The sequence below is a fragment of the Diorhabda sublineata genome, chromosome 3 (genome assembly GCF_026230105.1).
Source record: "Diorhabda sublineata isolate icDioSubl1.1 chromosome 3, icDioSubl1.1, whole genome shotgun sequence".
Lineage (NCBI taxonomy): Eukaryota > Metazoa > Arthropoda > Insecta > Coleoptera > Chrysomelidae > Diorhabda > Diorhabda sublineata.
This window is the reverse complement of record NC_079476.1, coordinates 2,517,861-2,533,846: the sequence shown is the minus strand read 5'-3', so window position 1 is coordinate 2,533,846 and position 15,986 is coordinate 2,517,861. Positions and strand designations below refer to the sequence as shown.

Sequence of the window (15,986 nt, the reverse complement as noted above, 5' to 3'; positions counted from 1 at the left end):
TAAAGAAGACTTCCAGCACTGCTTCGATCAATGGAAGAAACGTATGGAAAGGTGTGTGGTGACGAGAGGGGAGTATATTGAAGGGGAGCATTCGAATTTAGAATAATTTTTATAATAAAACCATTTTTCGTAAGCAGTCTCTTTATTTAATAGTCAGACCTCGTACTACATCTGATACTACTTGGTGTATATCATATGTTTAGATTCAATTTTACTTTAAAACGAATTTATTTAACGTATTGATATAAAAGAATGTTTAAAAATAGTATATACTACACGGATCCAAAAGTAAAATCTCGGACTTGCGGGTCATGATTCCCGAGAAGAAGCCGAGGCCGTCATAACGCACAAAACCGAGATTATAGGGAGCAAATTTCAAACGAAAGTTGAAATCTCGGTTCCGAAAATTCTTTCGTCCATATTCTAAGACTAATTCAAAACAGTACCACCTTTTCAATGTAGTTTTCTTAAGTGTATGTAGATTTTATTTGTGACTTTATTTAGTTGTTTGTTTATTTGTGTTTTTGTTTCTTCATTTTTTACAAGATTTTGTGGCAGCTACATATCAACTCACCTGAAATAAACTGGCTGTCAAATCCTCCAATTCCGATTCGACATCTTGTCGTATTCTACTCAATCGACTCAATTCTTGATCTCGTAACTTCAGTACTTGATTAGCTTCCTTCAATTCGCTTCGTAATCTTTCAAAAGATTGTTCTTTTGATTCGTTCGAGGCATTCGCACAACTACAATTACTACTAGCGACACTATCGTGATTCTTGTCATCCAAACATAATTCTTCGGCGTATTTGTCACTATATACCGAACTGTCCGAACTATTTCTATGCATCACACTTAAGTGTCTGACTTTATCGGTTATTGTGGATATATCAGAAAAACAACCAAATGTCCCGGGGTCATGATTATTGAACAATTTACGGGTCACGTGATCTTTGATTGTGATATCAGGTTCGTCGACGTCATCTTCGTCGTCTGTTGTGTAAGATTCATCGCCTGTGGTACCTGAAAAAAATCAAGGACAAGTAAAGGATTGTCTCTTTAAAGTATTATGCAGCGACACGATTTTATTTGAGCGGATACGAAAATACAATATAAAAAGTAAATGCTTTTTTTATTGTCTTTTTAAAGTCGAAAAAAATAGCACACCTAATGGTTTCGTTAAAGAAACTATAAATACTGGTTTAATTAGATTATAATTTCCTTTCCATGCCCGAGTATTATGATTTGAGATAAGGAAACAATTCTCGATAAATAGAAAAACATACTTAAATTGAACAAAGGTCGATTACACATTTTGAATTGTTTCATATCGGAATTAGCAAATCAGCAAGAGGCATATGACGGATTTAGCCATAAATTCTTAAGGAATTTGTATGTGTTAATTTCAAAATAATTTCATAATTAATCATTGCCTCTTGACAAGAACAAATTACTGTACAACCTCAGCAATGGATTCCAAAATGTTATCCGGACTCTTCTCCATCGAAAAGAACCTTTTGTTGTTGGATTAAATGTAGTCTTACATCGATGATGGTCGCCCAATTGAGGTGGTTACTCCAGAGCACATTAAGTCTACAAATTGCTGATATTCTAATCGAAAGCTTTTTTCAAAGTTGGTACCGCGTTTACTCACAGTTGATCAAAAACAACAACGTATTGATGATTCAGAGCAGTGTTTGGACATGTTTACACGCATTAAATCAGATCAGACAATGAATGGATCCATTACTTCACTCCGGAATCAAAACGATCATCATCTGAGTGTACTGCAGCCGGTGCACCACGTCCGAAGCATCCAAAGGCACAACAGTCAGTTGGGAAGGTTATGGATTCAGAATTTTAGGATGGGCATTGAGTATTGTTCATCGACTATCTCCAAAAGGGAGAGACAATCAAAAGCAAATATTACATAGAGTTGTTGAATGCAAAAATTAAGACAAAACAGCTTCATATGTCTGTTTTACCAAGACATTGCACCGATTCATAAGTCGATGGCAACGATGGTTAAATTGACTGAATTACATTACGAATTGCTTCTTTATCCACCATATAATACAGATCTGGTTTCTAGTGACTACTGGCTTTTTGTTGATCCCAAAAAAATGCTCGCCGGTAAGCAGTTTAACTCTAATTAAGTAGCAATTGCAGAAACTGAAACATATTTTGAGGAAAAAGACAAATCCTTCTACAAGCACGGCATAAATTGATTTTTGGCAAAGAAAATGTGTTTTCCTTAGTTAAGTTTGTATTGTTTTTAGATAATAATCATAGAATATTGTATTAATTCTTTGTTCGTAGACTCTTGTATAACCAAAAGAAAGGTTTAAGATATCAAATTTATGGAAAAGACTTCTCTAGATTTATTAATGCAGTTTAGTTTTCGCAAATAAATTCTATGGAAATCAAACGATTCAAATTGTTGGAAAACTATCAAAAACATGACACTTAACCTGTGGAACCCATTCTTCTATGCTCTGTAACCGTTTTTGATAAGCATCTCACATTATTTGGAACTATCAGCAGCCCGTCACTGATACTTCCTTTTTTAGTACTTGGCGAACTGGTTGGTGAATGGGATTCCTCTTGTTCTCCTTTCATTTCTGAAAAAAAAATAATTTTCTTAAAGGTTGTTTTGAATAATAATGTTTTAAGAACCCATAACCTCTCAAGTCATACCAGAGTTGCTGCAATGACTAGGAAACGTGAAGATCGAAAGAAATTTAGAACTGAATGAAAAAAAATTGTAGACTCAGTAGATTAATTTTTCTTGTCTTTAGACTGTACAGATTGTCTCTGTAAAAGCTACGAAATCATCAATCAAAAATTCAGTTCTGATTTCGCATATAACTCAGAAACGAGGGATCGTATGAGATTTTTTTATGTCACAGCATCATTTTCACGTTATCTACTCACTTCCGAATTTTTTGCATAAAGTCCCGGAACACCCTGTAGATTCAGATACGTATGGATATTAAGCTTGAATAACTAGGTGGTACTTTTCGAGACCCCATTTCACGGTGTAAATTTATAGGTTAGAAAAAAATGCCTTGGAACCAAAATATTTTGAGCGTTCAAACCCATTTTATAATGGAAATTTTAAGGTTAGAAAAAAATATAAACCTCTTTTGTACAGAATTGATGCCCTAATTTTTTTGTTTGGCAGTATCGTCCAAATCCTCTGGGATTTCGAGTTATTCGCGATTCAAAATGTTTTTGAGTACATGAACCCATTTTACGGTGCCTGGGAACCAATTTATGGAGAATTTTGTGCTTTATAGGTTTGTCTCCGCCATTTGTTTTCCAATTTTACGTAGTTTTTGAGTTATTAGCGATTCAAAATGAAACCATAATACTGTGAAAATTTTGAAGTCAGGAAAAAATGCTTGAAGACCAATCTGTAGAGAATTTTGTGCTGTACATTTTTTGCTCCAGCACTTTTTTTCGAATTTCTCGTAGTTTTCGATTTATTCAGGATTCAAAATATTTTTGAGTGTATAAAACCATTTCAAGGTAAAAATTTTTAGGTTAGAAACAAATATGTGGGATATTTTTTTTTTTTTTTGGAGAGTTATTAGCGATGCAACATATTTTTGAGCGTTCAAACTCATTTTATAGAGGAAATTTTAAAGTTAAAAAAAATATAAACCTCTTTTGTACAGAATTTTGTGCTCTAAATTTTTTGTCCTGGCAGTATTTTCGAAATCCCCATGGATTTCGAGTTACTCGCGATTCGAAATGTTTTTGAGTACTTAAGCGCATATCACGGTAAAAATTTTGAAGCTAGGAAAAAATGCCTTTGACCAATTTATGGGTAATTTTGTGCTCTACAGGTTTTTCTCCGGCATTTTTGATCGAATTCTACTTAGTTTTCGAGTTATTCGCAATTCAAAATATTTTTGAGTACTTGAACGCATATTACGGTGAAAATTTTGAGGCTAGGAAAATATGATTCGGAACCAATTTATGCAGAATTTTGTGCTCTACAGGTTTTTCTGTAGTATTTTATATCGAATTCTACGTAGTTTTCGAGTTATTAGCGATTCAACATATTTTTGAGCGTTCAAACCCATTTTATAATGTAAATTTTAAGGTTAGAAAAAAATATAAAACTCTATTGTACAAAATTTTGTGCTCTAAATATTTTGTCCTGGCAGTGTTGTCAAAATCCTCATGGATTTCGAGTTATTCGCGATACAAAATATTTTTGAGGGTATTAAACCATTTTAAGGTGAAAATTTTTAGGTTAGAAACAAATACGCGGGATACTTTTTTGTGTAGAATTTTTAACCTACATTGTTTGTTACGAAAGTTTTTTTCGAATAGTTTTCGAGTTATTAGCGTTTTTTCAATCACATCAAAACTTCTTGACACAGAATAAGTTCGACTTTAATGAAATTCCGAATCACCAATTTGGTTTCTGATATTCACACTCTACCATCCAACAATGCCACAGAATTGTACATACGATCAACAGATCCTTCGAGGAAAAAAATATTGGTCATCAGTATTCCTTGACATAAATCAAACATTTGAAAAGGAGCGGCACGAAGACCTTTTTTTCAAAATGAAACATTACCTTCCATCTCACTTCAATTATTCAAGTCTTAACAATCAAAATCAAATAAGAAATCTCAGACACATCACTGATTGAGTCTGGGATACCACAGGGCAGCATTATGAGCTATTCCAGTCCAGCCACGAAGATCCAACAACTGCGACAGCTCAGCTCAAACACCACTTGAACCTTGAGAAAGAAACAATGTCCATCAGTGTCAGATTCAAAGCTAAACTGGAAAGAACACATGGTCAAAAAGAGGAAACAAATTGATTTGCGCTTCAAAGAGTTACATAAATTATCGGGAAGATAATCTGAATTAACTTTTATAAGACTGTGATCAAACTAATATTAACTTTAGGGTTGTGTCAGTAAAGCAAATATTGCTATCATCTAGAGGTTTCAATCCAAAATACTACATGCAATAGTGAATGAACCTTGGTAAGCATCGAATGCTACTCCCCACAAAGATCTTGACATACCGTACATCACAGAAGAAATCCATAAGCATAGTATCCTCTACTACAACAATTATTAGTATAGTTCTTCCAATATCAATGACAGAAGACAGGCACTCATATCAAATTGAGAAATGAAAACCGTCAGTTCACGAGGACTCATTATCTCCACTGTTTACCAATGAAAACATCGATTTGTAAACATGAATGCATTTCTATTGGCCGCAGCTGTCGGAAGGCATATGTACACAATTTCTTCGAGATATTCCTGCCAGAAAAACTGCGATAAGCAGTGGCGTCGCTTAGTGAGATTCATTGAATTGATAGATTTCTTAAAAAAATAGACCATGGGCTTAGGAAGAATAAAGACAGGTACGAATTTAATAATAAAGATTTAGATGTACAAACACAGCAAGTTTTTTTAAATATATTCGAATATTTAAAAGGAAAATATTCAGTTATCTGAAATGAAATTATTCTCATGAATATGGGCACGTTTTTGAAATTCGCTTCCTTAATAATAAAACAAATTTATTTCAGAATCTTTCCCATAAATACGTGAAATAATTATTGAACGTACTAAATAATAACCTTGAAGGATCGGTATGGCGTTTTAATGATTTGTTTATACATACATATTTAGAAGTATGAGGATTATTTATATTGACAATTATCACTATAATGATTATTTAATCCTAATTGGAATAAAGAACTGAAATTATTGTCTGAAATAATCATACAATATATGTTAAATTGAATCAAAAATATACTACCTACGACGTATGAGGTATGATCCTTTTGCTGATTCCCTGACCCACTTAAAAATGCAAAGAGATGAATAATGAAGGGATAAAATAATCATATTTAAATACCTAGGGGTAATGAACAAAAAGATACAGACTAGATTAATATCACCAGAGATGAAACAACTAGCAAAAATAACACGAAAAACAATGAAGGACAAGGTGGAGTAGTCATCAAAAAGCTTAAATAGAAACCAATAAAAAACAAAAACGTTTAAACTAGTACGAACACATGAAAAGAATATGAAATTTTGGTTATTTTGGCTGTTTTAAACTCGCCACATTTTTCTTTTGTAAATAGTAGATTTCCCACATCAAATAAATCAACTGTTACATCGACACTTTCATATAAATGTTTGTCTGTAAATGATTTTTCATTACTGTACCAATTTTTCGGCGTTTACGCGATTCATTTAAATTTTCTATAATCACACTAGAATTCACAATAGATTGCAACTTGCAAGTTCCAACTAAAATTAACTGTCAAGAATATTTGGACCTCTTTATTATATGGAAAAATTTAAAATCGTATTTTTGGAGGAATTTGTCTGGAAGTTAATTAAGTTCAGAAAAGCTGAAGAAAACCAATTTCAGACCAAATTGAAATACAAAAATCGAATTGCAGGCCAAATTATAATTGGACAAACCAATTCTTCACAAACTGGAACTCAAAAAAAGCAAATTTTCACCAACTTGTACTCTGAAAGTCAATTTTTCACTTATTTAAGTTCAGAAAAGCTTAAGAAAACCAATTTCAGACCAAATTAAAATGAAAAAATCAAATTGCAGGCAAAATTATGATTGGACAAACCAATTCTTCACAAACTGGAACTTAAAAAAAGCAAATTTTCACCAACTTGTACTCTGAAAGCAATTTTTCACTTATTTAAGTTCAGAAAAGCTTAAGAAAACTGATTTCTGACCAAATTAAAATACAAAAATCGAATTGCAGGCCAAATTATAATTGGACAAACCAATTCTTCACAAAATGGAACTCAAAAAAAGCAAATTTTTACCAACTTGTACTCTGAAAGTCAATTTTTCACTTATTTAAGTTCAGAAAAGCTTAAGAAAACTAATTTCTGACCAAATAAAAATACAAAAATCGAATTGCAGGCCAAATTATAATTGGACAAACCAATTCTTCACAAAATGGAACTCAAAAAAAGCGAATTTTTACCAACTTGTACTCTGAAAGTTAATTTTTCACTGATTTTAGTTCAGAAAAGCTTAAGAAAACCAATTTCAGACCAAATTAAAATGAAAAAATCAAATTGCAGGCAAAATTATGATTGGACAAACCAATTCTTCACAAACTGGAACTCAAAAAAAGCAAATTTTCACCAACTTGTACTCTGAAAGTCAATTTTTCACTTATTTAAGTTCAGAAAAGCTTAAGAAAACCAATTTCAGACCAAATTAAAATAAAAAAATCAAATTGCAGGCAAAATTATGATTGAACAAACCAATTCTTCACAAACTGGAACTCAAAAAAAGCAAATTTTCACCAACTTGTACTCTGAAAGTCAATTTTTCACTTATTTAAGTTCAGAAAAGCTTAAGAAAACCAATTTCAGACCAAATTAAAATGAAAAAATCAAATTGCAGGCAAAATTATGATTGAACAAACCAATTCTTCACAAACTGGAACTCAAAAAAAGCAAATTTTCACCAACTTGTACTCTGAAAGTCAATTTTTCACTTATTTAAGTTCAGAAAAGCTTAAGAAAACCAATTTCAGACCAAATTAAAATGAAAAAATCAAATTGCAGGCAAAATTATGATTGGACAAACCAATTCTTCACAAACTGGAACTCACAAAAAGCAAATTTTCACCAACTTGTACTCTGAAAGTCAATTTTTCACTTATTTAAGCTCAGAAAAGCTTAAGAAAACCAATTTCAGACCAAATTTGAAATGAAAAAATTGAATTTGAGACCAAATTATAGTTGGACAAATCAGTTCTTAACAAATTTTTCACTAAATGGATGTGAAAAGAAGAAAATTTTCACCAATTTGTACTTTTGGCACCTATCCAATTTTTCCAAGTCTGGAAACAGAAAATAATCCGAGGGAGACTAAATCTGGCGAATAGGGTACATGAGGAAGCAATTGAAACTTTAATTCATTAGTTTTGGCTATTGCAATGAGGAAAGTGAGACCAGGTGCTTTGTCTTGATGAAACATTCTCTTATTAGCCAAATGCGGCCGTTTTTGCTTGATTTATTCGCTCAAATTTTGCAATAAGTTCGCATAATACTCGCCGCTGATAGATAATCAATGAAGTTTATCCCACGCACATTCCAAAAAAACCGACGCCTGCAGATGGAACGATCTTTGCCTTCTTTGGAACTGGTTCTAATACAGGGTTATGTTTCAAGTAACTACCGTCATCTCTAGATCAAGCCAGGTACTTCTGGGACCATCCTCGTATCCTCATTTCATCTCTTTATGACCGCGTTGTGGACAAAATTTTTTTGGAAAATTGAATCTACATAGATTTAATGTGAAAATTCTAATATAACATTATTGTATATTATGACTTTGTTATTTTTTAATTTCATAGTATAATTTGTTCCCTCAAGTATTGGGTACTTGAAACACTATTGGGGATACTGAGATTTTCAACTTATTACGGGGTTCGGTATAATTACATCACCTTTTTTCTATTTCGTTGGAAATTTAACATTTTGCCTTATATTCCTTTTAATAAATAGAATAGAAACGGAATATATAGTCATGCTAAATAAATATCATCGGGGAAATTTGAGCTGATTTTGTTCAATTATACTTCTTCATCCCAAGTCTCAAAACTGCTCCTTCGATTTGGTTAACTTAGATTTGAAGATTTGAATCTAATTGTTCGAAAAAAATAAAGAAAACTAAATGTTTCACGATTTTGCAGTTGACCTTTGTCACGGCAAAACCTAAGTTTCTTTTTAATTTGAGGTTGCAATGCAGAAGACTCTTTTGAGAGAATGGTCGAACGATTGCCGAATTTGAGGGCACATAAAGATAAATTCAATGTAAAATCTTGTTAGACATTTGTAAAAATTGATTAATTTTCATGAAATTTACTACAAACAACCAATTTTGATGTAGAATTTATTCCAATAAATGTTGAACTTATTGACATTTGGTTCTCTGTATATAAAACTTGATCTATAGCTTGAAATTATCAGTTAGAGCAAACCTCATACCTCGCCTCTTTTTATGCGCGTTTCTATGTTATTTGAAAGTCAATGGTGATGGCATACATATATTATTTCATAAGGAAATGGTATGGCAAGCATTTCCACCTTAAATTGAATTTAGCAGCGTTGCGGTATACCTATAATGACCTCGACATCAGAGAGAGTTATTGTGACTTATATTGATGATGCAAATACCTTCGTGCATTGACGGCTCGTCGCTTATTATGGAAATTTACGGTGTAAAACTGTCAAGTGGAATAAATTATTAATAAAAAAATTCCGAAGAATGTCATTTCCAAATTACAAAATGAAATCTGTCAACGTTAAAATTTCAATTATTCTTTCGATTACAGTACAGGATGAAAAATGTGGTCAGAACCATACGCGTTATCTTGATGAAACGACACTTTCTTCTTAGCCAAATAAAACCGTTTTTGCTTCATTTTTTTGGCTCAAATGTTGCAAAAAGTTCACATAATACTAGCCGCTGATAGCTCTTATTTTTTTCAAGATAATCAATGAAAATGTGCATATCAAAAAACCGACGCCATGACCTTGCCTGCAGATAAAACGGTCTTTGCCTTTTTTGGAGTTGGAATTCCCTTTTCAGTCCATTGTTTTGATTGTTCTTTTGCTTCGGGTGTGAAGCGATGAACCCACGTTTCATCCATGGTCATAAAACGGCTTTATTTCTGTGAAAGATTCCCAAACACTCAATGGATTCATCTTCACGACGCTGTTTTTGTTCCAAACTGGTAAGAACATGTAAAGCGAAGAATACCACAAAGCTTTAAAGGGACAAAAAGACCTGTTTATGCTTGGCTACAATTAGTACAGAAATGAAGAAGAAAGGTAAAAACTATATGATAAATTAAGGAATAACAAAGAAGGGAAAGAATGGAAACGGATATAAGGAGAGTGGAAACAATTTGATGCTTGAAAAGGCATAAACAGTGGTTGTATGTAAAATGTTATTTCTAAGGTACGTAAAGTTATACTAGATGGCACTACACACTGTTTCTTAAAAAATTTCATTTTATTCAACTTTTTACTTCTAAGACCCTTTTATATGTTTTTAGGTCCTAAAAGACAAATCAAAACGAAAAAAAAAAAGTTATATTAAGAAGGCATAAGTTCCAATATTTGGTTTACAATGTAAAAGGGCTTCTTTTTTTAATCGAAAATATGTGGTATTACGGTAGAAAACTTAGAAGAAGATTTATAGAAAAGAAGAAAAAAATTTGATGAAAAAATCGCACCAAATAGCAGCGCTCGCTGTTGTCTTCTGTTGGTAATAAAGACTACGAAAGAGAGGTTGTTGCACCCCTCTGATGAGACGCAATAACGTCAAAACCAATCAGCAATAATACCTCGATAGACAACACGTTCCTCGGATTAGATGTAATTCAATATTAGCCGAAAAAGTAGATGTTTTTTCTTTTCCGGAAAGGTAGAAAAAATTCTCCATTTTTTAAAATTAGAAATACTATCCGAGATAGAAAGTAGACATTATATAATTGGATATATTGGATCTAAAATTTGTTTTTTTTTACAGATTTATATATACACATATCAAGATGTAAGAAATAGTTTATGGGCATACCTAAAAATTAAAACCTACACGCACCAAATAGCAGCGCTCGCTGTTGTCTTCGGTTGGGATGGAAGACTCCGAACTAGAGGTTGTTGCACTCTTCTGATGAGACGCTATAACATCAAAACTAATCAGCAGAAATTTGGCAAACAACACGTTATTCGGATTCAATATTCGTTGCGATATTAACCGAAAAAGTAGATGTTTTCTCGTTTCCCGAAAGGTGGAAAAAATTCTCCATTTTTTGAAATTCGACGTACTATCCGAGATTATATATTTTGATATATTGGATGTAAATATTGTTATATAGATTTATATAAACACATATCAAGATGTAAGAAATCGCTACAAAATAAACACTATGTATATAAATAACTAGTAAATAAATTGTTTGTTATTGAAGAGTGGAAAAACAATTAAAGATATCGAGAAAAAGGTTCGTAAATACTGTGCACTGCTTTTGAAAAAAGTGGCCATAACACAGATGATGCTGAACATGAGATAGTTAATGACGAATGAAAGTTTACGTATGAAAAAGATGGATGCCGCGATTGCTCACGTTCGCATTAAAAATGCAGACGAATTATGGGCTATTTTCAAATGTAATACCAGTTAATTTTCTAGTCGATATTTCACAGTAGATGAAACTTAGGTAAACCATTACACTCAGAAACAAAAATAGATTCGAAATAATGGACATCATCGGAGTAACGGGCTTCCAAGAAAAGTAAAGTTTTGTTTCATCCTTATAAGGTGCTCCCAAGGAAACGAAATCTTTTTCTAGCCAATAAGGTCATGGGAACAGTATTTTGGGCCAATTTTATGTAGATCTGCTTACACGATTTGATACTGAACTTGAGAATGTGTCCAAGAAAATTTTTGTTCCATCACAAATATACTCCTGCTAGCACGTCCGCTATTGTTGCAAAAAATTAGCGATTCATTGCCTCAACGGCCATGTTCTCATGTTCCCCCTCCCTTTAATTATATATACAACAGGATTGATGTCAATATTTATCTAAAGTTTGTCTCCACAACATTGATTAATTTTCAGTGAGCCTTTCCAAAATATTTTGTAATTTTTTTTCATCAAATTTTGCGGGACTAAACCCTTTTTCACTAAAAAATTCCATACACCATCCATAAAATGGATGGTTATTTATGACTATCAATATCTCAGCACATTCCGGAATACTTAACTTTTATGTACATCAAAATATTGAAGGAAACTCACCAACCATCAACTACACCATTTATTTTTATGTGAAGATAAACAAATTTACCTCTAGTATATTATACGAGGTAATTAAGTTTCAGAAATTTAGTCATAACTGGCAACAGTACGTTATTCCGTCCATATTATAGCTAGAAGGCTACTATGTTGGTAATACTGTTTGGATATGGAGTATTTCACGAAATAAACAATAATGTATCGACTAATTGACAGTATTTTTCACAAAAATATACACAATTTGAAACATAAAATCAACACAACTAAACAAAATTCATAGTACCGTAGGGTTAAGCACATAGTCCTTCCGATAAGCCCGTCGTTCCTCACTTGACATTTGCAAGCTGTGAGATTTGTCTAAGTATTTGAACCGTGCTCGTGTGAGTGCTGAGCACTCGCAGATAACGTGGTCTGCAGTCTTATCCTCCTCCACGCCCCCAACGACACTCCGGTTCATACGTAATACCCATGGTGAGGGTCTTAGATGACCATGTCCGGTTCAAAGTAAGGATTTCGCGCCTATTTAGTTGGAGCTGTTATTTGGTAAGAGAACATTAGGGTGCCCATATGTGTACCTTCCCTTGTCTCATATATACCAGGTGTCTCTATCCATCTCCACCGAGCCCGCCTTGCAAGCAAACTGTTTAAAGACGCGACAGCAACACTTTTAGCAACACCAAGATTGAATTCGGGCGCGTTTCCCGATTCCAGTCTTGCGAGTGAATCCTCTTCATTGTTGCCCTTGCTGCTATCACTTACCAGATTTTGTAGGGCTTTCCAACACAGAAAAACCGTTGGAATTCATCTGGAGAACACACAAGCTAACCAAGAAAAAGCAATTGGGCATGAAACTGGTTAATAGGTCGAAAGTCCCAACTAAAAATCAACAACGAGCTTCCATTTTACTAAACCACACTGAAACCCATCTGGTATGCACCCAAACACGTTGTTGCTTATATTATTGAAAGATAGAGTTAATCTCTCACTATCTCTATTTACTCTATTTTAATTGGATCGCCCTGATGTCGGAGTTTCAAGTGGTGGGAACCGCATAAGAGGAGATTAACAAGTTTTGATTTTAATGGAAAGTATATAGAGATAGATAGTTACAAACCTCTTGCTCTTTCTTTATCTTCCATTTACGTGTCACTCTCTATTTTTAATATTAACTCTATGCCTTCAAATGAAGTTAATTAAAAAGGATACTTCTTTCAGAAGTACATCACTTTGCATTGGATCAATCTCTGGAAACTTCCTTTCTAGCGGACAGATTTTGGTGTCATATTTTCATGCCAATTTCAAGTGCAAAAATTTACAGCTCACTTTGTAAATTCAATAACCTCACCAATAAGTCTTAAGCGTATTTTCCACAAATATGATTAACACCACAGGCACATCTGTGGCGTTTTGAAAGTTGATTTATTTTGACTAGGATTTCCTTTATGATATACCAAAACATGCAGTTAAAAGGCTGCGTAAAATACTTGAAATGCCTCGCTGGGTTACTATTGATTTCTTTTGAAATACCAGCTAATTTATACAAGAAATTTCTCCAAATAACTGCGTTTGTATAATAAGCAAATTAAACATTTTCTTCTGGAAACAATTCTGAGAAGACTGGTCTTCTTACATAAATTTCGAATTGAATATTTTAGTGAAAAATTATCGGGTCCATTGATTAAAGAGATAATAATAATGGTATGCATGTTAAATAAAAGTTTGGAGGAGTAAATTATAGTTTAACTGTTTATGAGCTAACTGTGTAGCTCTAATTTACATAATTAACTGGTAGTTTCATTACCACATAACGGATAAAAGTTTTATGGTCATATTTCACATTTGAAACTTTATATTAACAAATGAACACAAACCACAAACTCTTAGAATATACCATGGAATTGAATTTTTTAACTAAGTTTAAGTATAATTTTTAAAACAATAAGATGCGTTGTTCTGGGAAAAATTATCGCGTCTCTGAAGGCTTGTATGTAATTTTTTTGCAATGATATAGATTGCACTTTGTTTAATAGTATTCAAGGCTTTTGCCAGCTGCCACTAACTAAAACTAACTTCTTTTCTTTGTGGGTATCAATTCTTCAAAATTGTAAAAAAGTAAATAAATATCAACAACGAAAATCACTAACCAACAAGGTTAGCAAAAAAATTAGATGATTCAACCAACTGATCTTACATTTGTTTGTTAGTTAATCAAAAAGTGACCTGATTTCTCTATAGAATTAACACCTGCATACAATAGAAATAACATTTAACTGATGATAAAATTGTAAATCGAACATTTTTCACTATCTAGGAAACACACACACACGTGCGCGCTGGAAATCCCTTCCCTATAAGCTTACACCCCCGTATAAATCCGCGGATGGGTTCGAAGAACATTCCACCACTTCCTGTCATTTCGACAGGTCCTCATCCTCATTCGCATCACAGTTTCGGACGTTCCTCTCCTCTGAGTTCTATGGGAGAGTCTGGAAAGTCTTATCTTTTTGTTAAGAGTTAGCCAGTTAATGTATGTGTGTGTTTTCGATACCTCGGGAGAACCCGAGAACCCTCTTCGGCAAGAGAAGATCTAATCTAGTCCTTCGTCTTCTTGTGGGTTGACTCGGAAAACCTAGGATCTTGGATATATAAGAAAGTAACTAGCCTCGATCGTTGGATATATTTTGGTAGGAAAGAAAAAGGTTAATTGGAATTAGCCCATACAGGACTTGCTCCTCTGCAGAGCTAGGGTTGTGGTTTTTGTTTGTGATTGCACTCCTTCAGGCTGATAAAAGAAAAAAACGACCAGGCTGGGTTTGTATAGAAAGAAAAAAGATGAAAGATCCACCCTAATAAAACGAACGGCTCTTTCCATGTTTGGGATGTATTATGTTAAGTTTTTTTTGTTTTTCTCTTTTTTATTTTTCTTTGTTGTGGATATGGATATGGATAATAGGGGCCTCGGGTGCATTATTCCCTATCGTCGGCCATTTTGTTGGTGAACAGGTTCAACAGGTTATGGGAAAAACCGCAGAAAACCTGCTACACCGTCGATCAAAGAGGTGTGAAACTTATGGTTTTATCTTAAGGTTAACGGAGAATTATCTAAAAAGTTACGGTAGTTCTCGGGAAGTTTTCTCTCGGAATTTGGAGATGAGGAGCCGTCTATTGTCGAGCCAGGGGGTTATAACAGTTTCTTGAAGGTCATTTGGACGGCTTGGAATTGAAGTTATGTCAGTATTAACATAAACGATGTTACTGGTGCTGAATCGGCACTTGTATAGACAATACCTGAGAATGGTGAAGGCGTGGGTTCGTCCGAATTTCCCTCCGGGTCCCTTAACTCGCCTCCGTATGTCTAGACTATCATTCAGATCGGTCGACCAGCTGGGATGATTAGGGGATGTTCCCTGAGTGGTATGGCCTTAATATTTTCTTTTTTACATTTTTTATGACCTCTTTGGTCATTCCTGAGGAGTGATATTCGGTTTTTTTCCATTTTCGGTCGATATAAATTATAGGGGTTGCATTCCAAAGGTGACTTTAGGGTTTTTTTATCCCTAATCTTTTCGTTATTGCTATATACATCATCAATGGTATTTGTATCTACTTTTCAACCGATTAAGTCCAAAGTAAGTAATTTTTTTTATTTTCGATTCGAAAAAAACGTTTCGAACTTCATGGATGGCTTCCATGGGCTGCTTTTCTACTATATTACTTGTAAAAATGTGAAGAGCAGATCAGAGGTGTAACAAAAAGGTGGCAGGCACAGGAGGATCCTATTAATTTATTATTAAAACCTCCAGTAAAATTTATTAGTTTTATCTTTAATGAATTTAAGTTACCCATGAGTTAAACACAAATTTATCGAAATTTCAATGAATTTTTTGGAAAAAGTCAGTTTTAGAACGTATCTTGTAGGGGCGGTAGATAATAAAAACCTCCCACGTTTAAAAGCAGCGCTGTTGCTGTACGAATGGGCGTATTTCTTTATTCTTCTAAATTTCGTTCTGGGCGCTTCAATATATGGCGTTGTTTATGCCGTAAATACAGAAACATAAGAAGTTATAGAGTTTTGAGTTTCAAATCTGTCGGAAGGCGTATGTACATAATTTCTTCGAAATAATCCTGCC

The 15,986-nt window shown here is 33.6% G+C and overlaps 1 protein-coding gene across 1 annotated transcript in view; it reads right to left on the bottom strand.

Moving 5' to 3' along the window:
* The window catches only part of LOC130441167 (guanine nucleotide exchange factor for Rab-3A-like), a 78,754-nt gene that overhangs the window by 59,659 nt on the left and 3,109 nt on the right, over positions 1-15,986 (bottom strand). Inside the window, exons 2-3 of the mRNA XM_056774729.1 lie at positions 2,472-2,621; positions 575-1,023 (exon numbers count right to left, since the gene is read on the bottom strand). Of these exons, the coding sequence (XP_056630707.1) occupies positions 575-1,023; positions 2,472-2,619 (597 nt within the window). The 5' untranslated portion in view covers positions 2,620-2,621. The remainder of the gene's footprint in view (positions 1-574; positions 1,024-2,471; positions 2,622-15,986) is intronic.